This window comes from Urocampus carinirostris, chromosome 2 (genome assembly GCF_059441175.1).
Source record: "Urocampus carinirostris isolate Australia breed hairy pipefish chromosome 2, RoL_Ucar_1.0, whole genome shotgun sequence".
In the NCBI taxonomy this organism is placed as follows: domain Eukaryota; kingdom Metazoa; phylum Chordata; class Actinopteri; order Syngnathiformes; family Syngnathidae; genus Urocampus; species Urocampus carinirostris.
In genome coordinates, this window is record NC_142350.1 from 4,890,905 (window position 1) to 4,916,647 (window position 25,743).

The following is a 25,743-nucleotide window of genomic DNA, read 5'->3' on the forward strand; positions in this document are numbered from 1 at the left end:
ATCCTCCTAAAATAGCTAAAACTAAAAAAGCCCCACTCCAACTTCCAAAATATTCAGCTTTGATATTAATGAGACTTTTGGGTTCATTAAGAACATGGTTGTTGTTCAATAATAAAATTAATCCTCAAAAATACAACTTGCCTAATAATTCTGCACTCCCTGTATACTGGATCTTATCGATAACCAAAATCCCAATTTTGCCCACCCCTACGGTCAAAAATCAAAAAGATTTGTTGCCTTCATGATGAGATATGTGCGTACGGCTGGGACCGCCCGCGTGGAATCGTCTTTTATTATGTTTGACCTTATGAAAAATGTATTTCCACGTGAAGAACCGGCAGGCGTATTAAGATGACAATGAGCAAATTTGTGGTGCATTTTTGAGACAAAAATTGTGCAACGCTTCGGAGATTCCGCCGCTCCCGCGCTGCATAATGCCGCGTTTTGTGCTCGCGAATGTGCGTGGGTGACTACAAGGCAGCGCATGATTGTGCAAAAAATAAAAACGCCACAGCCAGTCAGCTGGCGGGTCAAGTCAACGCCAAAAAGCTCAAAGGCAGATTTATGTGATGTTTTGTAGAGTCCCAGCGGGATGCATGGCCCCCACGGACGCCACTTTTTGCCAGTTTCCAAGGAACTTTTCAAAGGAGGCTGAGAAATGCGTCTGCTGCCCCAGGAACCTTCATTCATTTTGTGTTTATTGAGGGAGTGGAGGGGGGTGTCGGGTTTGGGGGCTCGAGTAATCGATCCTCTCGCTATCGACAAGGGGGGAGGCTCAAGGCGGACGAGCGCGTGCTCGTGACGGTGTAATTACACATTGTGACATTAGGCGGGTGGCTATCACGCGCTTTTGCAGGCAGGAGACGGATGAATAAAAGAGAGAGAGAGGGATAGAATCTAGAAGACAAGGACCAAGATCAAAACTGAGAAGAGAAAGGAAGTGCTAGAACGACAGAGAGAGAAATGAGTTGAGAGAGGGGGAGGGAGAAGGACCAAAATCAAAAAGAGAGAAGAAAAATAAAGAGGGACAGAGATCAAGATAGAAAGGCATGGACCACAATAAAGAGGGGTAAATGAAAGGGAGAGAGATGAATGTGGAGAGGAATAAAGACAAGGGTGAAAATGAAAAAAAAGACCAAACAAAGGAATGGAGTGCAAGACAGCGGAGGTAAAATATGAATTAAAGATAGATAGATAGATAGATAGATAGATAGATAGATAGATAGATAGATAGATAGATAGATAGATAGATAGATAGATAGATAGATAGATAGATAGATAGATAGATCGATAGATCGATAGATCGATAGATAGATAGATAGATAGATAGATAGATAGATAGATCGATAGATAGATAGATAGATAGATGTACAGGAAGAGGGACAAGGACACAAATCAAAAAGAAAAAAGGAATAATAGAAAGAGATTACAGGAAGAGAAAAAGAAACAATGAGAGAGAAATATAATTAGAGAGAGGGAGGGGACGAGCACAAAAATGAAAAAAGAGGGGGTAACAGGAGAGAAAGAACCCATTGGCATAAGAAAGAGAGAGAGAGGGACAAGGACAAATTAAATAAATAAATAGGGAGTGAAAGAGGGAAGGAACATGAATCAAAAAGAAGAGTGAAGAAAAATAGTAAGAGAAAGATGAATAGAGCGAGAGAGAGAGCGAAAGAGAGAGAGAGAGAGAGAGAGAGAGAAGGAGAGCTGGAGAGGGAGGCATTGAAATATATAAAGGAGCGAGAGAACAAAAGATGAGAAAGAGGACGACACCAAAGAAGAAGAGAACGAAAACATGGACAAGGTCAAACAAGGACAAACAGAACCATCATGCAAAATAAGCAAAGAATACAAATACAATATGTACGAAATATAGCAAAACTATATGACAATGAAACAAATGACCTGACAAAGGACAATAAATCCATCGATCAATTATCTGCACCGCTTATCCTCAGTAGGGTCACGGGGGGTGCTGGAGCCAGCAATCTTCAGGCAGTGGGCACCCTCAACTAGATGGCAGCCAGTCGCAGGGGTGGACAATAAATATACTGTACATCTTTTTGCCTAATGCCAATTACGTTTCAAAATAACTGAAGATGGACAGTTTTGGCTGGACCCCCATTGGTCAGCAACCTGTCTTCTAAAGTTAACAACATTTTCAAAGAAATAGTTTTTCATTCAAAAGAGGAACAAAATGGCAGCGTAAACCAAGCAAACGAGTGCGTGCACGCGCGACTACACGCGGTGCTAAACAAACTGCTCCTAGGGGGCAAAATAACAAGCAGATGACATGTCTTTGCTTCGTGAGTTCGCCCGATTCAGATGATGAGGCGGCCGGGGGACAGCAAAAACTGTCAATGTTCTTTTAGCTTTCTTGCCGGGCGACACAAACATTTTGGCCAAATGTAACTCACTTCGATGGTGGTCCTACATTAATGTTTTGTTCAGTTAGAGCTAGTTAGTGTTACAACTTGGTGTTTCATGGTCTTGTTGTCCCGGCACTCTCGTTATTGATCCATTTATGCAAGTGTATATTTATCAAATTGTATTACTTCCATGTTTTGTTAAATTAGAGCCAGTTAGTCTTCCAATATATCCTGTGTTATCATCATTTCATGTTTTGTACCGTTCGAACTTAAGGTATTCATTTCTTGTGTTGACGTCCTTTTACGTAATTTTCAGTTAGAGCTTGGGTTCCAACGTACCTTGTGTGCCTTTTTCAGTGTGGTTCTGTTAGAACAAAATTGGATTCCAACATATACTGCACTAATTTTTGTTCATGTTTTGTTCAGTTAGTTAGTATGTCCATATATTATGCGTTATCTTCCTCTCATGTTTTCTTTTATTAGAACTTGTTGGTATTCAAACCTTTCCTTGATTGTCTTCTTTTTCTTACTGTTAAGTTACAGCTAGTGTCCCAACATATCCTGTATTGTCTTCTTTTCACATTTTCACCATTTAAAGCTTGTTAGCGTTCTAACATATCCAATGCTGTCTTAATTTCATGATTTGTTCGGTTAGAACGTGTTCGTGTTCCACATATCTTGAGTCATCCTACTTTTATGTTTTGTTCATTTGGGCTTGTTAATGTTCCAACATATCTTTTACACCAGCTCAGTAGCCTAGATGGTAAGGCGCCCGCTTTGAGACTGGAAGGTCGGTGGTTCCCGCCCCGGCCGAGTCATTCCTAAGACTTAAAAAGTGGTCGGCGGCGCCCTCTGTTGGCTGCGGCTGCATCGGCTCGCTACAACGGGTCAGGTGCAATCGACATTTCGTTCTGTGTACATTGTTACACAGAATGACAACACAAGGAAATTATTATTATTATTATTATTATTATTGTATTTCATGTTTTGTTCAGTTAGAGCTAGTTAATGCTTTGATGCGTTCTGATAGTTTTTCCTGTTTTGTTCAGTTAGAGCTACTTAGTGTCCCGGCATTATATGTCATGGTCTCGTCATCAAGAAGCTCTTGTTTTTGTTCTTTACAGAACATAGGCAGTCCAACATTCCTGTTTTGTTCAGTGAGAGCAAATTAAGAATTCCGAAATATCTTCCTTCCTATTGTTTGGTAAGAGAAAGTTAGTGTTCAAACATTGTATTCCATGATCTTGTTGTCAGGACACTCTAATCCTTGTTCTGTCCACATGTGGTAAGGTTTCTTGTCTCATCTCATCTCATCTCATTAGCTGCACCGCTTTTCCCCACTGCCCGATGATTGCTGGGATGGGCTCCAGCACCCCCGCGACCCTACTGAGGAAAAGCGGTGCAGCTAATGAGATGAGATGAGGTTTCTTGTATCTTGTTTTTAAAAAATGAAATGAAATTAAATGATCTGCATTTATATCACGCTTTTCAAGTCAATGACTTCCCAAAGCACTCTACAATGTGCTCCACATTTCCCAATAGCGGCCTTGCAGCCATGTGAGGCGCTAACCTGCTTACTGTGTGGCCTACAAACGTTGTTTGTTCTTAGAATTCTTTCACAAGATATCCATTTCTTTTTATTTCCTGATATATTTTATTTAATATTAACATTTTGGGGGCTTATTTAGTGTGTTGTAAGATACAGAACTGTACTTAATCACATTTTTTAGTGGAAGTACAATGTTGGCAACAAGATTCACTTGATATAATTGGAAATTATTTGAATGCAACACAAACTTTTTCTTCTTTTTTCCGTGTTTTTTTCTACTTTTTTTTAAATTCCTTTTAAAAAATCTCATTGAGTTTATTTTTTCCAAGCTTTGACTTTTTTCTTTTTGTTCTCTATTTACTTTTTTCCTACATTTCTTTCTTTTCTTTTTTTCTGGCTTTTTTCTAAATTTTTCCTTCTTTTTTTCTCTTCCCTTTTTCTCAGCTTTTCACTACTTTTTCATTTTGGTATTTTTTTCTTTTTTGTTCTATTCCCCTCTTCCTTTAAGTCATTTTGTGCATAATTTTACATAATGTTTGGTCATGTTGGGATTAAAGAAGCAAAAACAACGTGAAGAGCCATTAAAGACCCTTGTGCGCAAGGTAGATTTTCTTGCGCGCTGAGAATGTGCGAGCAGTACGCAATTGCGCACGCGCGCAGTTTAGAGGGAACACTGTTCGTCAACAACACTGGCTCGTCTTGTCGCCGAAGAACATTGACGACAAAGTGGAAGGAGACGGAGAAAACGCAGCGATTTTAAAAAGGATGGATTACAACCGATACTGTGTATCGATACCATGCCGAAAATGGCTTTCATTTGAGGAACTCATGGGGGAAATGTGTTTAGAAAGAGAGAAATGGTCGGCTATAGGGGGAAAAAAATCAGGTATTTTGTTTTTCTTAACAAAACCAAAATCAAGCCAAATAATAGGTCAGTCCATGAAAAAATATCGGCTATTTTGTTTATCGTAGCAAAAGACATTAGATTGGTCGGTCTGTGCAAAAAAAAAAAAAAATCCGCTTTTTTGTTTTTCGTAACAAAATCTAATGAAAGCCAGTTAATAGGTTGGTCAATCTTAACAAAAGCTAATACAGCCAATAGGCCGGTCAGTGGAAAAAAATCGGCCATTTTGTTTTTTAACGATAGAAAATATAAGCCATTTCATTGGTCAGTCCTGAAAAAGAAATTGTCATTTCGTTTTTATTAACGAAATCAAAAACAAGCTAATTAGTTGGTGTGTCCGTGAAAAAAATAATCAGCTATTTGGTTTATCGTAAAGCTAATATAAGCCGATTAACAGGTAGGTTTGTGCAAAAAAAAAAAAAAAAAACTCATTTTGTTTTTCCTAACGAAAGCTAGTACAAGCTAAATAATAAGTCGATCCATGGCGAAGAAAAAAAAATCAATCCCATTTTTCTTCAGACCAATACCAGTACAGATTCCTGTAGCGATTTGGAGGTAGAAATATTATCAGATGTTTTTATTTTGTTTTAATATGAATTATCTATTTCTTATCGTTATTGTGTTGTAAGAATTTGTTATGGAATGTCAAAATAAAATAAAAAAAGAGCAGCAAATAAAAAAATGACCATGACGAGATAATAATCTATGGAAAACAGATGACGGGAACAGACCCTCGTTTTTTTCCCGGGACCTTGTTTTCTTTCCCCTCGATTGCATCTGACCTCAATCCCTTTTAGTTCTATTCAAATCCATCTCCGTTGCACATCTAATCGGTCTGCTCGCACCTTGAGCCAGCACCGTGACGGATAATCGCAAAACTCAAAAATCGTAAATGAAATGAAATGATCTGCATTTTATATAGCGCTTTTCAAGTCAATGATTTCCCAAAGCGCTACACATTGTGCTTCACATTTCCTAATAGCGGCCGTGATCTGTGCAGCCATGTAAGGGGCTAACCTGCTTATTGGGGTTATTGGGGGTTCAGTGTCTTACCCAAGGACACTTCGACATGTAACACGGACAAGCCGGGATTCGAACTGGGATCCCTTGATCCTAAGACGATCGCTCTACCTCCTGAGCTACTGCCTACTGCCGCCCCCAAAAGACGGTGATACGACGGCCGTTTAGCCGTTTAGGTTCCTAAATCGGCAGGCGATGATCGCCGCTAGCTAATGACGCTCGTTCATTTACGCGAAAGGCTAATTGCTTTTCTTCCCGCCTCGTTTAAACGGCAGCTGACAACAAAGATCGCCACAACCTTTTGGTCTCAAACATTGCCACGTTTAACACTCTCACGTGAGTAAACACACGCTTTCTCACACTTTCACGCACTCTTTTTTATTTCTCTCACATATTTTACTCTCATTAAATTCACTCTCATGCTCACAGTCATCACTCCTTTCATTCTCACATATTAAAACTTTAACTCACACAAATAAAATGACAGACTCGGTTAGCGCTCGCACACCTGAAATCACACTTGTGTACAAACACATGCATTGTCACACAGTACGGCTAATTATTTACTCTCATGAATGTACTCTCATTAACTCACTCAGGTGATCACAGACACCTGCATTCTTTCACATCAGACTTTTGCTCTTACATACTCAAACTCACTAACATGAATCACTTTTTTTCTTTCACACAAATCATTTCACTGACGAAAGTAGCTTTGTTACTCTCAAACATTGCCACTCACACCTAATCACAAGGTTGGTTATGAATATTGCAGTTGTACATGCATTTAAACACTGATATTCTCACACATTCACACCCTCAGTTTATCACGCTCACGTATTTTACTCTCATTCAATTCACTGAGATGCTCTCAGTAACATCTGCGTTCTTTCACTCTCACAACCTCAAACTTCCCATCTCATCTCATCTCATCTCATTAGCTACACCGCTAATCCTCAGTAGGGTCCTGGGGGTGCTGGAGCCCATCCCAGCAATCATCAGGCAATGGGCAGGGGACACCCTGAACTGGTTGCCAGCCAATCGCAGGGCACACGGGGACGGACAACTCACTCGCTCATTCACACCTAGGGACAATTTGGACCGGCCAATTCACCTGAAATGCATGTTTTTGGAATGTGGGAGGAAACCGGAGTGCCCGGAGGAAACCCACGCAAGCACGGGGAGAACATACAAACTCCGCACAGGAAGTCTGGAGCTGGATTTGAACCCACGCAGGAGGTTCCCAAGACATGAACTGCACCGCCGTGCTGCCCACCTCAAACTTCAATCCACATATTTCAGGTTAACTCCTGCACATATGTTCAAATTCAAAAATTCTTACGCATTTACATCCTCAGTTTGTCACTTTCACACACTTCCCTCTCATTATTTTGACTCTAATGGTTATGGACGACACCTGTATTTTTTCCCTTTAGTCTGTCACTCTTACATTTTCAGACTTATACTACTTCACATGAAATTACTCAAATTAAGGCTCATTTAATCCTTCAACTGGCAGTGTTACTCTCAGTTTTATTTCTGCTCTCACACATCCTTTCAGAACTGACATTCACTTTGTTACTCTCACACATTTGTTCTTACTTGAATTCACTCACATTCACCCTCACACACACACAGACTTACATATTTAGACAAAATCACTCATACTTAGACAAAAAGATAATACCTGCCAACTGACTTTGTTACTCTCACATTTTTATTGACACCAGTAATCACCTACACACTCACACATGGACAAACTCACACACAATACTCAGATTTTATCTAAAAACCCTCTTGCAGTAAAATCACTTAAGCTCTCACACGTAAGATCCTTCACTGACTGAGTCACCTATTTTTTCTTCACTCTCTCACACAACACAAATTTACTCAATGGATGATGTCTGATCTTAAACAATACTTAAGGAATTCATAGAGAAATTCCTCTCTCCTTTACACACTCGATTCGCTCACACATTCTACATACACAAATTTCTACCAACTTACTATCGGTGTGGGAGAATGAGTAAAGTGTGAAGTGTATTGTAAAGTGCTTTGGAGGTCCTCAGTGAATGGTAAAACACTATGAAAATGCAGTCCATTTACCAATTGCCATTTTACAGCCACCTCACATTAAGAAACATACTATGCTATGAGAGCCTTGTTCCTTGTATTACTCTCTCGCTACAAATGTACACTCACTAACTAAAATTTTGCTCTCACACATTTGTGCACTCTCACATTTTTTCCTCCAAACTCCTCAGCAGTACAATAACACTCGTGTTCACTCCTATGCAAAATCAGCCAAACACCCTTGCCGCCACGTAAACACGCAGTACCCCCTCACATACAGGGATACCTCTACTTACAAATGTCTCTACATACAAAGGTCTCAGGTTACAGAGTACCTATATGGGTAAATATTGCTTCTAGTTACAAAGTTTCTGAATACAAAGTCAAAAATACAGTACTGTAGGCGCCATTTGCCACTCTCAGAGTTCTACCTGGCAAAGCAATGGGTATGCGTGGATCCGGGCATGCTCTTCGTGTCCCCTTCCCGCTCTGTAAACAGTATACTAAGACATGCAAAGAAGTGGACAAGGATAAAAGAGGAAGTAGAGACTTTTTATCGCGATCAAATCAAAGCAAGAGATGACACACACTGCCGTCCAGGAGTTCAGAGACGACAAGGAGGATGCAGCGATCACTCCATTAGCCAAATTAAAGACATTTTCATCAAAATTCCATGAAATCTCAAAATGTGTGGAAAGGAATCACCCAGAAAAAGTGTTGACAGGTCGGACTGTCGCTGATTCTGATTTCCGCCTCACGTATTTCGGACGGATTGTCAAAAATCAGCAAAAGCAAACGTCAATGGACCAGTTTTTCAAGGAACGCGAGGCAAAAAACACTGCTGAGGACCAATAAACAAAGAGGCCAGTTAAAAGGTAAATTAATATTTTTATTATTTGCTTTATTGTTTGTTTTTTACATTATGTGACTCTCATTTTGTATTTTTTTTTGTTCTACTTATAATTATAAGTAGAGGTACCACTGTTGGATATATGCTCACTCCAACAAAACATCGATTTGATGAATAGAGGTGAGACCATGCACGCTCTTTGAGGGTGGCGTCCCCGCGGACCTTAGATTACAGCTAATCCACAACTGTTGGAATGAGAGATCAGGGAATGAATCACCCGTGGTTGTGCGAGAGTGTGTGAGTGCCTGGCGCAAGCGGCGAGTAACATCGGCAAACTTGTCAAAAGCCCGCCGCCACGCAGACTCGGGCGGCTCATTAACTTGTTCACACTGCAGAAGTCTTTGAAAAGGCCTTTCAAGCGGCAGAGTTCAAAGGTTGAAACGCGAGATAGCGCACACACATGCGAGAGAGCGAGTCAACGTTGGCGTTTAATTGGATCAATGCTCGTCCCTCGTGGACAAAGCGTAATGGGGAGGACGTGAGCAGCATGCGGGATGCCTTCCGTTACCGACTTCCTGTTTGGGATAGGAAAAAATAAATAGAGAAGGGTGAGCGCAAAGGGATGAATGCAGGAACGGAAAGTTGCATGCATGAATGAATGAATCATTATGAGTGGATGAATAAAAGGAGGATGAAAAATTTTGCCAGGAAGATGAATGGAAAGGACAGCTGGATCAATGGATGAATGGTCAGATGTATGGAAGGAATGGATGAATGTGTGTAGAGGATATATGGATTAATGTATGATGAATGATTAAGGGATGAAAAAATGGATGAATGGATAAAATGATAAAGTGGAAAGTATGAAAGTATAGAAAGGACATATGGATGAATGAAAAATGGATAATAGTGTAAGAAAAATGATGTATGGATGAATGACAAATTGTAATAATAATAAAAGTGTAAGAGAAATGATGAATGAATGAAGAGATAGATAACAGAACCAATGAATGAATGAATAGATGTGTAGAAAGGACCTATGGATGAATGGATAATGGAATAAAGGTGCAATAAAACAGGTAAAAAAATGGATGGATAAATTAATGGGTGGATTAATCGATAAAGTGGTGAGAAAACTGATGAATGAATAAATAAACAAACAAATGAATGAGTGAAAAATCCGAGCATGTGTGGAAGGGACATGGATGAATGGATGGATAAAGTGGTAAGAAAATGGATGGATGGGTAAAGTGATGAGAAAATGGACGGACAAATGAATAGACGGATGAATAGAAAATTGACATGTACCGTATTTTCCGCACTATAAGGCGCACCTAAAAGTCTTAATTTTTTTCAAAAGCTGTTATTGCTGCCTTATATATGGCTCAATATTAAATCGCAAGGTCTCGCGACAGCGAAGTAGTCCGCGGTGTATGCTGGGATTTATAGACCGGCATTTCATTGGCTAACCAATGTGTCAATCATCATTTGAATCAGTCACTATTGGCTAAAGTTATTCTGAGGTAAAGGGGACGGATCCTTTTTATCATTTAAAGGCTCACATAGGCTAAAGGGGCAAAACAGCCTGCAATTGGCCGAAAAAGATGAATGAATAGCAAGCTTGCTAAACTACGCCATAAAGAAACATGTTTCATTAGTCTGTAATTGTAAATATTTTACTCTCCTGGATTTACTACACTCACGGTTGTAAGAAGACCATGGTTGCGTATCATTATTGAACGTGAGAAGTTAGGTGAGCTATGCGGCTTTATATTTTCCCGGTATCTTGTTTTAGAACGATCTTGATGTTGCTGTGATGAGCTGAGTGAATTAAACTCAATTCCAAGTGTTTATTGTCATATGCACAGTAAAGTTGCGAGCGAAAAAGAAAATAGAAACTAAGGAATGGTTGGCATTTCTTGAATCCCAAGACTTTAACCTTCCGAATGATATTTGAAATGATGCATTTGAGTGACATCGTACGGACACCGCATCCGCACGTGTCTACGACACGTATTTGCTTCTTTGCAAGCTTTGGGAATGTTAAGGGGTTAATCAGTTTGACCGAATCATCTGACTGTTTTTTCGACGTTCCCATTGTAGCGCCTTATAATCCGGTGCACCTTATCTATGGAAGATATAGGACCAAAAACTATTTTTTGGGGGTGCGCCCTATAACCCGGTGCGCCCTATACAGTAGTGCGGAAAATACGGTAATTAGATCAAGTGTTGAGAATATAGATGAATGAATGAAGTGTGAAAGTACATATTGATGAATGGTTGGATACAGGAGTAATAAAATGGCTGGTTTAATTAATAGATGATGAATAGCTACATTATAGGATGGATGAGTAGGTAAAGTGCTAAAAACATGGAAGATTGAAAAAAATGAAAGGATGGGTGAGCAGAAAAAATGTATACACGTGTGGAAGGATATATACAGTACATATACACAAATATATAAAGATATAAAGAAAATGGGTTGAGAAGATGGCTGGATGGATGAATCGATGAACGAATGAAAACTCAGAAAGAAAAGGGATGCAGGGCAGACATTTTCACAACGAGTCGTTGACCTGGTTCACTCCTCCGTCTCCTGAATAATTCAACCTCACATGCAGTCACATGTCACGCACGCACACGTCTGCAAGCAAACACACGCGTGTGGGAAAAAAAGAGGCAGTGAGGAAGTCCACAATTGACGTCCTATAAGCTGGTGACCCTCAAAAACAAACAAACACGGCTCTGAAAATGCAGATATACACACTGTCTGGCATATTAGTCACAAAAATCCCCGCCAGCTTCCATAAACACAGCTGCACGTACACACTTCCGTACTGGAAACAATCCAAATTCAAAACGGTATTAGAAGTGGGATCCAGTTACACACAATGTTCCCTCTAATTTTCCACGGGCCTGAGCGTTCAAACAAAGTCAGTGAGCAACGCTTGAAAGAACAGTGAGCAACCATAATCCCAAGTGTGGCAACTAAATCATTATCAAACATGTCCATAACTTGACATCAAGTTACACTTTGCTGAGTTTCCGGCAATGCAAAATTAATTTTCTCTTTTGAATGAATTTACTCATGTACTATTGCAAAGGTTGTACGGCTTACAAACGTCGTCTGTTCTTACAGTTCTTTCACAAGATATCCATTTCTTTTTATTTCCTGATATATTTTGTCACATAATATTAACATTTTTGGGGGTTTATTTAGTCGCTTGTAAGGAATACAGAACTGTACTTAATCATATTTTTAGTGGAAATACAATGTTGGCAACAAGATTCACTTCATATAATTGGAAATTGTTTTAATGCAACACAAACTTTTTCTTCTTTTTTCCGTGTTTTATTTATACTTTTCTTAAATTCCTTTAAAAAAAATCTCATTGTGTTTATTTTTTACGAGCTGTTACTTTTTTTTTTTTGTTCTCTATTTAGTTTTTTCCTACATTTCTTTCTTTTCTTTTTTTCAGGCTTTTTTTCAAAATGTTTCCTTCATTTTTTCTCTTCCTTTTGTTTCTTTGTTTATCAGCTTTTCACTACTTTTTCATTTTGGTATTTTTTTCTTTTTTGTTCTATTCCCCCTTCCTTTAAGTCATTTTGTGCATAAATCTACATGTTGGGATTAAAGAAGCAAAAACAACCTGAAGAGCCGTTTAGGACCCGAAAGAGCCGGTTCCTTTTAGTGAGCTAAGCCGAAGAAGCCGGTTCCCCGACAAACTCTACTAACTTTACTCAACTTCGTTCTCCTTCGACTCGACTTCAAAATACCGCATTTAGGACACAACGCCAGGGGAACCCGTGTATTTTTACCTTCATGCACTGTAACTTTGACTTAATTCTTAATTAGTAATTTTGAGCCCTCATTTTTGTGCGCTGGCTAAATTTTCTTGTGCGCTGAAAATGTGCGAGCAGTGCGCAATTGCGCACGCGCGCAGCTTAGAGGGAACACTGGTTACATATAATGGATGCAAAGTGGAATATTAGCTAGTCAGTTGTATGATATATTATATCATATGCAAAAAAGTCATATTTTGTCTCCCTACTAGTAGGTACCCACTTTTGGTTGTGGCAGTTAAAGTAACAATGTGTAATAATTTACTACTAGAGGTCAATAGAGCTGTTGGAGTGCAATCAAAGTAGACACACTACGGGATTCTGAAGGATACCACATGGCTAAGTTCCAAAGCCTACTTCTGACAACAAAAGACCAAGTGAGGTGGATACACCTGGAGCAGCTGAAAAGAGACAATAGCATTGGTTGGTCAGAGCAGGTGTAAGTGGTAACTTTAGAGCAGGGATTTCCAACCTTTTGCAAGCTGGGAGCTTCTTTTTGTCACTAATTAGTGCAAAAGGCACCCAGTTTGATATGCATTTCTAAAATAACTTATCACATTATTACTTTGTTGTTACCATGTTATTACCATGTTAACTGTTGAAAGATGGGTTAAGTAGACTCAGTCAGGAACTACAAAATGTCTTACTAGAAAATCCAAATGACCACGCGCTGGAGAGTGAAAGAAGTTGGAGACCACTGCTTTAGAGGCTACCGGGAGAAGCTACTAAAAAGAATGTAAGAGCAATCATTATTTACACAGAGCTAACAATAACAATAGCAGCGAGCTGTGAACCACAGCTGATAACCAAGTGGCTAACAAGAGGGGCTAGAGAAGGAAACTGTAGAAAATTCAAAGAAGGCTGAATGGCAGGACTAAGCAAAATTTGCTTTCATGACCAGCTGTGAAAGGAGAGTAACACTGAAGGACAAAGCAGGAGCAGCTAACAATAACAACAGCTGTGTTACATGAGTGGCTAGAGAAGGAAAAAGGGTGAGAATTAGTTCTCAGGAACATTCACATTTGGGGCTCCGATGTGTGCTGTATATTGCGGTTAAGTTCTAAGAGTACCCCCCCGTAGTAGCAAGATACCAGCCAAACATGTCGAAAAGAAATACGACCGAGTCCCAGTTAGCAACACCACTAAACCTTTTCTCCCATCCAGTTTTCAGTGTCTGTACTATACTGTGTTGGGAATTTAACAAAGGAGGCCTAATCCGAATCAGGGCCAAAACGTAACTGGATACTCGAGGACCCCCCAAACTATCCCACCCCCTTTCATAATCTCCCCCAACAAACAAACATACCCACAATCCTTCGGCGGCTACTGTAATTAATGTCAAGAGTCTAGCTGGACCTGCTCGCTGTGACACAACCCCCATCCCAAGCCACACATGCCTTGGCCTAAGTTAACCCAATTATGGAGCAGGGGGAAACCCCAAGAGAGCGGTTAGGGAAATACAATTAGAAAAAAATATTCTTGATTCTGATGTTAAGAATAGAATAGAATAAAAAGTTATTGTCGTTGATGACAACGTAGTGTAAAATGTTCACGGGATAAAGGATAAGGGGCAATAAATTAATCAAAATTTTCGACCAACAAAGGGGGATAAAACGAGAACCCTCGCAACCCGTTATTAAGTAGCCCTCTTTATACGTAACCATGTATTTTAGTTAAAATGAATCCACTCCGCCAAGTGGAATAAATATAATCAATCGTAAAAGATGATTTGTCAGATGTCGACTCAATACAATTACAAAAAGGAAGATAAATCAAGGGCATCAGTTTGGTCTTAGCAACGTTCAGGACATAGCGCATCTTTAAGTCGGTACAAAACAACGATTGCTCTATAACGGAGGGGACACAACCCCTCCGTCCATTCCAAAACTACACCAATGCAATAGATCAATTTGACTTTTGGACCAAAAATAAGACAAAACGAAAAGCCCAGCAACCTGCTGTGTAGTCTTCCTGTTTATACGGAGTCAAGGATTTTAAACAAAATGGGTCAGAGCGGCCAAACAGAATTAGAAAGCGTTTTTAAGGGGCAGAAAGCGGTAGCCTAACCTGTGGAATGGTAAAGTTAACAGGTAGGCATTACGGATTACACATGCGCCTTTCAGACGTTAATTCACAGTGACAGCATCACTAAAATGGCGGGATTTTGCCAAGAATTCATCCAACTTGATTGAAAGCACTTAAAAGTTGTTTTTATCAATTTTTGCTCCAGTAAAAATACTAAAGCTATCATAACTATTTACGACAAGGAAGCTCCAACGTGATACAGGGTTCCTATACCTTTTTCATGTCCAAATTTAACCAATTTCCCAGCACTTTCAAAGGCCAATTTTCCAATTCTTTCAATGCCTTCAAAGTAAGAAATCCAGCGACTCCAAAAGAAGGTTTTTTGTTGTTGACTTTGATGTCTAAAATAAAGTCGTTATGTTGCTGCTACCACATACTTTTTGCTATTTTGAGCTGTTCTCATCTTTGATCTACGATATTTTTGTGTCAATAGGCTGCTATAAACTGACATGAATTCTGTCTCAACAATGCTTGCGCAACTTGGCTACATCATACTTGTTTACAAATGCGGAAAGGACTTAAAAGTGTTGGGTAATAGGTGAGTGTTTAATACCAAAGACAAAAAGAAAGAGAGTACTGTCTGTATAAAAATGACAAAACGAGCCAAATTTGACACATTTTAATAATATTGATTGCGCCGAAGCATTCAATCTTTCAATCTTAGAGACTGCTGCTTTGGTTTTACTTATTCTAATTTATATTTTTTGCATGTTTTTCATGGGATCTGTGTTAAAATGGAATTGTAAAGAAATGGTTATTTCTTTTGCATGTTATCATTTATTTATAGCACTAAAGAGTTGATATTCTTAAATTTTCTCTTATTGTTTTTCATTTCAGGGATGTTATTCGACTTAAAATATACTCAGTGTGTAAAAAGCTAAAATTGTTATGTAATTTGTACACTTATTTTGTAGATCAGCGAATATGTGTTTTTCAAGGATCCCGTGCAAAACATACAAAATTACTAATTATTAAACAATTTGGTGCATAATGATTTATTATTATTGCTAATATATAATTACAAAAAAAAACAAAATAACATGAATAGCCGGAAGAGCCGGCTCTTTTCAGTGTGCTGAGCCAAAAGAGCCAGTTTTCTAAATAGAGGTGTCCTCTCGAATGCGACCAGGAAGAGGCGGTGAAACTTCACATGACAACGCCATAATGACAAGACCCCAGACCAGGCGGGTCTGCTTGATTTTCACGCACATTATTTGAACTTTTATTTTTTTGTGTGGTCTATAGAGTCACACTGCCAAGAAACAATGCAATTGCAATAATGTCAAGCATTTTCCAGATCCTCACCCAAAATGTAAGCATTTTCTTGACTAGAATGTTAATACTATCATAACTATTCACGACAAAGAAGCTCCAACTTGATAAATCGCTTGACTCACGATTGCAGCGGGACAAATCCGATCGGGAAAAAAACGAGTCCGTCTGCGCAAAGAAAACTTTTTTACATGCTTGGTGCCAATAGAAATAGGAAAACCCGTCAAATATAGCATTTTGTGACGGAAATAATAAAAAATCTCCTCGTGAAAAGAAATACATAAAATAGGGGACAGTGAATAGGGCCTTCCGCATCGCTATGAGGCCGTGACAGAGGTGGTTGTCATGATGACGCAGAGCAGGTAGCATCCGGCTGGTTCGCCCTCCTCGGGGAAGGAGGAGTGGAATTCCCCCCATCCCCCTGTTTTCGGTACCACCTCCGTTTTTTGCACCCCCTCAATTCCGACTGGATTTTTCTCTTGCCCTCACCATTCATTCACTTAACCCTCTATGTTTCTTTTCTCTCCGTCCTTCCCCTCTCCTCATTATATCTCTCCCTTAACCTCCCCTACTCCTTTCCTTCCTCCATTTTCATCTCAGGCTGTCTCGGGAGGATATGTGTGTGTGTGTTGAGCTTCCCAATTACTGCGTGGGGGGGTGCGTTGTGTGTTTTTTAGTGTCTGCAAAAGCGCTATTTCTGCAGCCATTTTGACCAGCCTAAACGAAATAAGTACAAAAAAACAAAGTTCCTGCAGGCTTCTTCTATCTCCCCGAATGACTCACTGTGATTGTGAGGGTGTGTAAGAAAATAACATAATAACCCACTTTGATTTACGCGGTTACGTGCCCGCACTGGTTGTAATTGAAGAAAATGAGAAAAAAATCATTCCAAACGCTCTAAGTGATGCTAAGAAACATGTTTGGGAAAACCATCAAAGAAAATAGCCTCCAAGTTAGTCACAGGAATTTTCTGTTTTGTTAGCCTTGGAGCATAACAACAGAAAACATTAACAGTAATCTCTCGCTGTACTTTCAGGGTTCGCCCACTTTTTTTCATGGCCAAATTCAAGCACTCTTTAAGGATTTTTAAAGCCAATTTCTCCAGTACCAAAACAGATGAAAATCTGTGTGAATCGTGCATTTTGCAGAGCCACAAGTATATCTGCGATTTATTATAAGCGATTTTTAATCTCACGTGTGCATTTATCAAGACATGATTTTTAGAATGTGTAAATCGCAAATATATCTCATTTTGAGACAAATCTCTCCCCATAAATGACATTATTGTGTAGATTACTTTTTCAGTTGCAGGAAGTTCTTCCCATTAACATTTACCACAGGGAAATGCTACCCTAATTTGTCGCATTTCCCATAATAAGCGTCAATAATTGATACGTCACCCTTGCACTGCAACAAATTTCAGAGTTCCCAGTGCATAGGTGTAACATGCACCTGTCCTTTCGGGCACGAGCCATAGGGGGCAATGTCGATTCATAGGGCAATATCATACAAACTAATGACAGCAGACATAATAATGAGGGAAGAAGTAATGCAACGGCAAAGCGAAGCCACCAGAGAGCAGTGTCAGTGTCATTTCAAAGCGGAGAAACATGGCAACAATTTTGAGCAATTACAATCACTTCACCTCAAGTGTAAACACTTTTTTTTAACACAACATTAAAATTCAAGCATTCACAAAGATTTCAATCACCTGTATGAACTCTGGACTTTTCGCGCTTTTGCAACTTTGCAGAATCTCATCTTGTATTGCAGGGGTCGGGAACCTATGGCTCGCGAGCCATATATGGCTCTTTCTATGAGTACCTGTGGCTCGGAGACAAATTTGATTGCATGCAAATTTTCTCCATCTCGTCCAAAACGTAAGCTAATAATCCTGTTCAAAGACTCACAAAGCCAAACCAAAGCTAACATGAAAGTTGTGCTTGGCAGTATATATAGGGCACGTTTTTCGCTACAATTTACAGTCAAGGTGTTGCACGAAAAAAAAAAATAAAAAACTCGTTCTGGCTGTACATCGCTAAAGAATCCGTTATATAAAACCTCACTATATTATCTGTCTTCAGTGTTCAGATACCTTATGATGAATCCACAGAACACACTGTAAATACGCCAAAACACCGGAAGAGAACTTAAAGTTTTTTGATTGGGTGAGTGGGAGGGATGGGTGGAGCTATGCAAAAAGTGCAAGCACTCCCTCCCATCTCTCGCCCTACGCCGTCTGCGCCATAGATAAGCACATCAGGCTCCCTGTTTGCAGAATGTTGTGACGTTTTTACAAAATAACTGCTTACATCTGGTTTTGAAACCAATATGTGTGGAAAAAAAAGGGTCAAAATGAGTTTAACCGATCTTGAGTAATTGCAAGAAAGACACAAGTTTAAAGTGGTATGTTTGTTGATTTTGGGACACGGGCTCTGGCAATATTCTCTTTTCATAATTTTTATCAAATCATCAAAAATAAATGTGCTGAAGACTAAGCTTTTGTCTGTGGCGCGGGTTTAGCAATTTAGTAAATTTGTCTCATAATATATGGTGTGGCTCTTTCCCAAAATAAAATTAAGATATTTTGCTTTTATGGCTCTTTGAGTCAAAAAGGTTCCCGACCCCTGTTGTATTGTGTTCTTTATTCTGATTGGCCCACCCCTTTTCTGTTGTGTTTGCATGTGCGTCCACAACGCAGTGCAGTGGTAAACAATTTGAGTCACTGATAAAAATGAACTCTAAGACCATGTTTTTATCTGGGGTTACGGAATCAGAAATCTTAGACGTGGTTAACAACTGTAAAAACAAAAGGTCTATGGATTGTTTTGACATCGATATGGTACTAGTTAAGCAAATTATAAAGAGCATTGTGAAACCATTGACCTACATCTGTAATCTATCATTTCTAACAGGCACATTTCCAAATCAAATGAAAATAGCAAAAGTTATACCAATATACAAAAATGGAAACAAACACAATTTTACAAACTATAGACCGGTATCTCTGCTTCCTCAGTTCTCTAAAATATTAGAGAGACTTTACAATAATAGACTAGAACAATTTGTAGATAAACATAAATTGATTAATGAAAGTCAATATGGTTTTTGAGCAAACAGATCAGCAACAATGGCAATTATTGATGCAGTAGAAGAAATCACCAATAGTATAGAAAAGAAGAGATACGCAGTCGGGGTATTTATTGACTTAAAAAAAGCATTTGATACCATTAATCATAATATACTATTTAAAAAAACTGGAAAGATATGGCATCAGGGGAGTGGCTTTGCAATGGATTCAAAGTTATTTGACGGGGAGGAAGCAATATGTAAAAATGGGAGAGTTTTCATCTGAATATTTGGACATCTGTTGTGGAGTACCACAGGGTTCTATCCTGGGACCAAAGCTATTTGATTTATATATTAACGATATTTTTAATGTTTCAAAACTATTGAAAATAGTTATATTTGCAGACGACACTAACATTTTCTATTCAAATGATATCTATATTGATTTGGTAACCTGTATTAATCGCGAACTAATTAACCTAATGGTATGGATGGATATAAATAAATTATCTTTAAATTTAAATAAAACCAAAGTAATATTCTTTGGTAATCGTAAGGCAAATCAAGATTTAGAAGTAAAAATGGATGGTGTCGCAATAGACATTGTATCAGAAATTAAGTTTTTAGGGGTCATAATAGACAATAAATTAAGTTGGAAAACACACATCAGACACATACAAACTAAGGTATCTAAAAGCATTTCAATAATTAATAAAACCAAATTTCTTTTAAATTATAATGCATTGTATTTATTATACTGTTCTCTCGTTCTGCCATATTTAACATATTGTGCAGAAGTCTGGGGCAATAGTTACAAAAGTTCACTACAGCCCCTTTTTATCCTTCAAAAACGTGCAATAAGAACTATACACAGGGTAGGATATCGGGATCATACCAATATTTTATTCATGCAGTCCAAATTATTAAAATTGGATGATTTAATACAATTTTTCACTTCACAACTGTTATTTAAGGTCAACAAAAACATAGTGCCAGAAAACATACAAAATTTATTCACTCGGAAAGAGGGAAATTATAACTTGAGGGGCTGTGGTGAATTCAAAATCCCAAAGGTGAGAACCACCAGGAAAAGTATGTGTGTGTCTGTATGTGGAGTCAGACTTTGGAATAATTTGCAAAATGAGATCAAACAATGTCCAACTATCCATGTGTTCAAATTTAAATACAAAAAAGCATTACTGGCGAAATACAGGGATGAAGAAAATAGGATATGAGGGAGATTGGAAATACTGCATTTCAAACTATGGTTAACTTGTTGTTATTGTTGCTATTATTATATCAGAACTGTTATTATAAGTATTGTGTTTATTTTTATTGTCATTATCACTGGTGCCGCAGTGACATTATGCGCATTATGACGTTGAGGGATGGTATTGCGAAGATTAGTGTATAAAATATGTGATTATTGTAACTATTATAATTATTGATATCTGACCCATGTAATAAGTATATCCATGAGATTTTGTTGTATTGGACCCAAGAGGAGCTATCTATAAAATGTATTTAATAGGGAAGATAAAGGGGTAGGAAAAATAAGCATCTGCTTCTGACTACCCCTTTTCGAACATGTTATGTGACATTATTCTGTTGTTGACTCATTGTTTTTGTCCTGTTTTTATTTTTATGTTCGAAATAAAAGTTTTCATTCATTCATTTATTTCGAACTAGTAGCCCTTCGTGCTAATCAATAACAAACAAGTAGCTACCAGCTTCGAGAGGGTTGGCGACCCCTGCTATAAACAATCCTTTTTTGGGTGGGGGGCTCATGAGGAGCATAGTTTTTACCTGTTTTCTTAAATGTATCTTTTAATCAAGCTTTCGAAACAATAACGAACAAAAAGCACCGGTTTTTTGTGAGATTGGAGTTTAGAGTGGGCGTGGGGCTTCATGGAGGTGGGGTGAGGGGATTTTTCTGGAAGCGATCTTTCTTCACCCTCACTGACCTGAGGCCGGGATATGAACCACGATCTTTCATTTCCGCAGGAAACCCTGCCCACACCTTCACACACACACACACACACACACACACCTGAAATACCTCTGCAGACCCCCACCCTTCACCACCTGTATGCATGCTTAAGGGGACTTAAAAGACCCCTCACCCCCACCCCAGGGCTTCCTGCGTTAAATCGCCTCCCGCATTCCTCACTCAGCCTCCATCAAACTCCTCGGGATCCCCCACCCTTCTCAATCTATGAGGGCTTTGTCTGCCAATTACGAGAGAGTGGAGCAGTCAAGAAGATTCATCGCGATCAGCGGAGGGAACAGGACGTAAGTGGCTGGCACCCGGAAGAGCCCCCACGCTGACAGATGGATAACCGGGGAAGGGGGGCTCTCGTGAATGAGACCCCAAAAGAGACACAGGCTCGGATAGGAACGGGGCCATCCTAGGGACACGACAGATGTCCGTGGGAAAATTATGTAAAACAGTTGCACGGATGTGAGAGCGCCACGAGAGAAAACAGGAAGCAGGCAGAAATACATTACAAACACACGTTCACGCGCAATTACACACAAGAACAAGTGTCTATCTCGCTTGCTAGCTCTCACACATACACCACAACCTATCGCATACAAAGTTCTTACAAAGTTGATAAAAACTTATCTGGTACACAACACTGTCTAACATACACACAAGAACATCTCGGCCTAATAAGCACGTCTCACTGAAAGTTGCAACTCTCACACATTAAACAAATATTTCTCACATATCTGGCACACATAGCCAAGCACATCGTTTTCAATCACACATAGATTCACATCGCCTTTTCATATAAACAGCCATCTCGAGCACATGAATGACTCTAACAACTGTACACCTCTCATGTGTCCCTATCTAAAATGTATCACAATTATTCACATACAAAACTTTCACAAAGTTAAAGACAGCTCATCAAAACTGATCTGATAACAATATCTAGCATACACAAGACTTAGGAAGCAACTCTCACAAGTGTCTTTAATTCAGAAATATTTCTCACATTATTATCCATTATACATTCAAATTACTTTTTCACATGCAAAGCCATCTAAAGCATGTCTCTCACAATTAGACAGCTCTCATGTCTCGACAAACCCTCACATAGATTCTCACATCTCTCATCCACAGCTCAGGATATCTCTGACATACATCTCTCACACAGGTGCATCTCTAAAATAAATTTGTACCCCCCATAAATTATACATACCTCTCACACACACTTCTGTTTTTACATCACTCACTCACATAATGAACTCTCATACTTCTCACGTCACATTCAATACGCACAGACAGCACAAGCATGTCTCTCACAAATATACATCTCGAATGTGTTGTATACCTCTTATATTATTTAAACGTTAAAAGCACTCACACACATTTCTTATCACACAAATTTATTTTTATACACTTATGTTCTGATCTCAAATACATAAATCTTTCTCAGACGTGATTTTACCTACACAAATACCAGACCACTTTCTGACACATGTTACTCACATGATAAAATACCTCTCTCATATCATCGAAAAGGCAGCTCTCACATGCACTATAACATCTCTCATCCACGCTGACAAGACTCAAAATATTTTGAACATAAACCTCTCATACAAGTGTAAATTCAATTGCACAAACCTCGTATTTCTCTCGGGTGAAAAAGCACCTCTCACCCACTTACCGATCTCTCGGGATACCAGACCCCTATTTCACACATCTCACCAAAATAGTCACGCACACTTTTGTTTTTAAGTCTTTCACTCACAACCATCTCACACCTACAATTCTTGACTTGACCTACACGAATACGAGACCACTTATCTCACACATCTCAATCACAAACCTCCCTCATGTCATGCAAACATTATCCCTCTCACACATACTCTCAAATCTCCTCTCATGCAGGTGCATCTCGGAAATACATTTATCACTTACACAAACATCATACACATTTATGTTTTTCAGCTCTCACTTACATGTCTCACACCTCCATTACTTTCAGGCATGACTTTATCTATTCAAATACGTGACCCCTTGTCTCAATTCATCTCTCTTCACATACTTTTGTCGTAACACCGCTCACTCATTTACTGAAGCCCCATTCACATGAATTTCTCTCAGACATGACAATATCTACACAAATACCAATACCTTATATCACACACCCCATTCACATACTCGCACATCTCTGATGTCATGCAAACAGTTGGTCTTACACACGCCTACATCATTTCGCTCAACTACATCTCATGGTCACTTCTCCTCATCAACAATGAATGTCTCACCGTAATACTCACTCACAGAAACATCTCCCACAAATTTCACTACTCTCACACCTGTCTGCACCCTCGAAGGCAGATAAGTTCAAGACCGGGCCGGCACGCTAACCGACTGACCCAGTAATAACACGTTGAAATCCATCATAATTTCGGAGAAATTGAAGCCTTTAAGGGGCGTGTCCTCAGAGGGAAGACATACACAATTCCATTCCTGCGGCTGGTTATGACGACACAAACCGAACCCTCCTTTACAAGCCGTCTATTTTTACCCTTTAGCTTGCTTTTTTTCCCTTAATAATTCTGCGTTTTTGGCTTCTTTTTCCATCTTGCATTGAAAGGATAAAAATGGCTTCATAGGACATTAAATAAAAGTGGGTGTGTCGTGACGGAGAGGAAGGGGGTCCCGTTTTTTGCGGGAGGGAGTGAGGTGTCTCGATGACGTAATCCGCACGCATTTTCACCCATGCAATCAAATAATGGGAGGGGTAACGGATACATAGGACGCCACGACACCAACACTAACCCCCCCCCCCCCTTTTTAATGCTAGGATGTGAAACACACACACACACACACACACACACATCAGACCCAATTAGAGATTACACACTAAATACGCATTTAAATGGGGGAGGGGGCTAATGGTACCACACATGTGTGTAAAGAAAGGGTAGTTTTTTTATTGGGGGGATCACACCAGTTAAATATGTAGGTCGGGCGCAGGATAGTGATGTGTCATTTGCGAACGAAACGGCTTTATGAGCCGGTTCTTAGAAGTGATCGATGGGAGCCGGCTCCTTTGGAGGTTCTTTTTCCTCGTGATCGGTCAATATGCATTTTTCCCATGGGTTCAGTGTTGTTCACTTTAAATGTGTTGAGTATTAAAAGGTTAAAATTGTGTCGTATTTTATCTTGCTTTTTGTTGATCTTTAAATATTTTTATTTAGGATTTCTGGTGTTTTTCACGATTAGTTTTTTTACACACAAAAAAATATAAAGTTTATTTTTGTATTTCAGAGGTTACCTTTTTTTCTCTCTGTTTTACTTTCTTCTTTTGTTTCTTTTTCCTAGCCTTGTACTAATTTTTTCTCGCTTATTTGTTTTTCTTTTTGTTGCTTTTTTCCTAGCTTTTTACCCCTTGTTCTTGCTTTTGTCTTCTTTTTCTTCCTTGTTTTCTTCTTTTTCTCCTCCCTTTTCCTTTTGTTACTTTTATCTAGTTCTTCTTTTGTTTCTTTTTTTCCCCAGCTCTTTATTCCTGTCCTGTCCTCTTTTATCTGTTTTATCTTTTACTTCATCATCAATCATTCTTTCTTTATTTTCCCCTTTTTATTAGTAATTTCGTAAATAACTTCCCACAATGATTGATCATGTATGGCAAAAACAACTAAAAAAAAATCTACAGAGCCGATTGGAGGCTGAAAGAGCCAGCTCGTTTTAGCGAGCCAAGCCATAAGGGCCGTTTCTCAAAAACTAGACGGAATTCCCATCACTAGTGCAGGATATCCTCACCGATATCATCACTCCTGTCTTGTTAAACGCGCATGCGCAAAGGCACGAATTAGGTGGGCGCGCACAAAGGAGTCAAAATTAGGGGAGGGGGCTGGGGGGGTCGCTAGGTAAGGACACAACCAAAAACGGGTGAGGGAGGGGCAGTCGCTAGATGAGGACCCCAAAAATAGGTAATGGAAGACGGGTCGCTAGATAAGGACCCCCCAAAATATGTATCAGAGGGCGGGGTTTTAGACTTACCGTGGCAGCGGCAGCCAACGCCAAGAGAAGCAGCGGCGGCGGCAGCCTCATTCTCGGTAGCGGCCACTGCCTCCGTCCTGGGGGGGCTCGTCCGTCCGAAGGGGGTTGGGGGGAGGTCCAACTTTCGTAGGTGCCGGACGAGATTTTTGTTTTAAAATCCTCACCAAAAATGAAAACAGAAGCCCAAAAAGGTGCACCCCTCCCGCGGTGGACTTTCAGGCCACCTCTCCCTTCGTCTCCTGATAGATTTAGTGGCTTGTCTCGCCTCCCTCCCGGCTCCTTTTCTCGCTATCTCCTCCTCCCCCCCCCCCTGCCGCCGCTAAGAAGGCAGGATGTTCCGTATGGGGGTTTGGCAGGGGGAGGGGTTAAATAAAGGAGGAAGGGGTAAAAGGGGGGGAGGGTATTCCGCGGAAGAGGATTGCCCCCTGCAGCTCGGGCAGGTAGCTGCACCGGAAGTGGAAGTTTTACCGCTCTTTTTTTACGGGATTTGTTAATTTAATGCCGTTTTCAGTCACTTTAATTTTCCTGTTATTTATTAATTCATATATGTATTTATTCATGTATTTCTAGTTTAATATTCATCTATGTGCTCTTTTTCCCCATCACTTTGAAGGTTTTGTCCGTTTCCTTCGTTTCTTAGGGGAGGGGCGCACCTTTTTAGCGTCTCCACGGTCCCCGCCCGGAGCC

The 25,743-nt window shown here is 39.6% G+C and overlaps 1 protein-coding gene across 2 annotated transcripts in view; it reads right to left on the bottom strand.

Moving 5' to 3' along the window:
- The window catches only part of sdc3 (syndecan 3), a 68,221-nt gene extending 42,864 nt beyond the window's left edge, over positions 1 to 25,357 (bottom strand). Inside the window, exon 1 of one of the 2 annotated variants that reach the window (XM_088328477.1) lies at positions 25,057 to 25,357. In XM_088328477.1, coding sequence (XP_088184603.1) covers positions 25,057 to 25,107 — 51 coding nt within the window. In that variant the 5' untranslated portion in view covers positions 25,108 to 25,357. The remainder of the gene's footprint in view (positions 1 to 25,056) is intronic. The other variant, XM_088328478.1, reaches the window with a different exon arrangement.
- Positions 25,358 to 25,743: the final 386 nt, after the last annotated feature.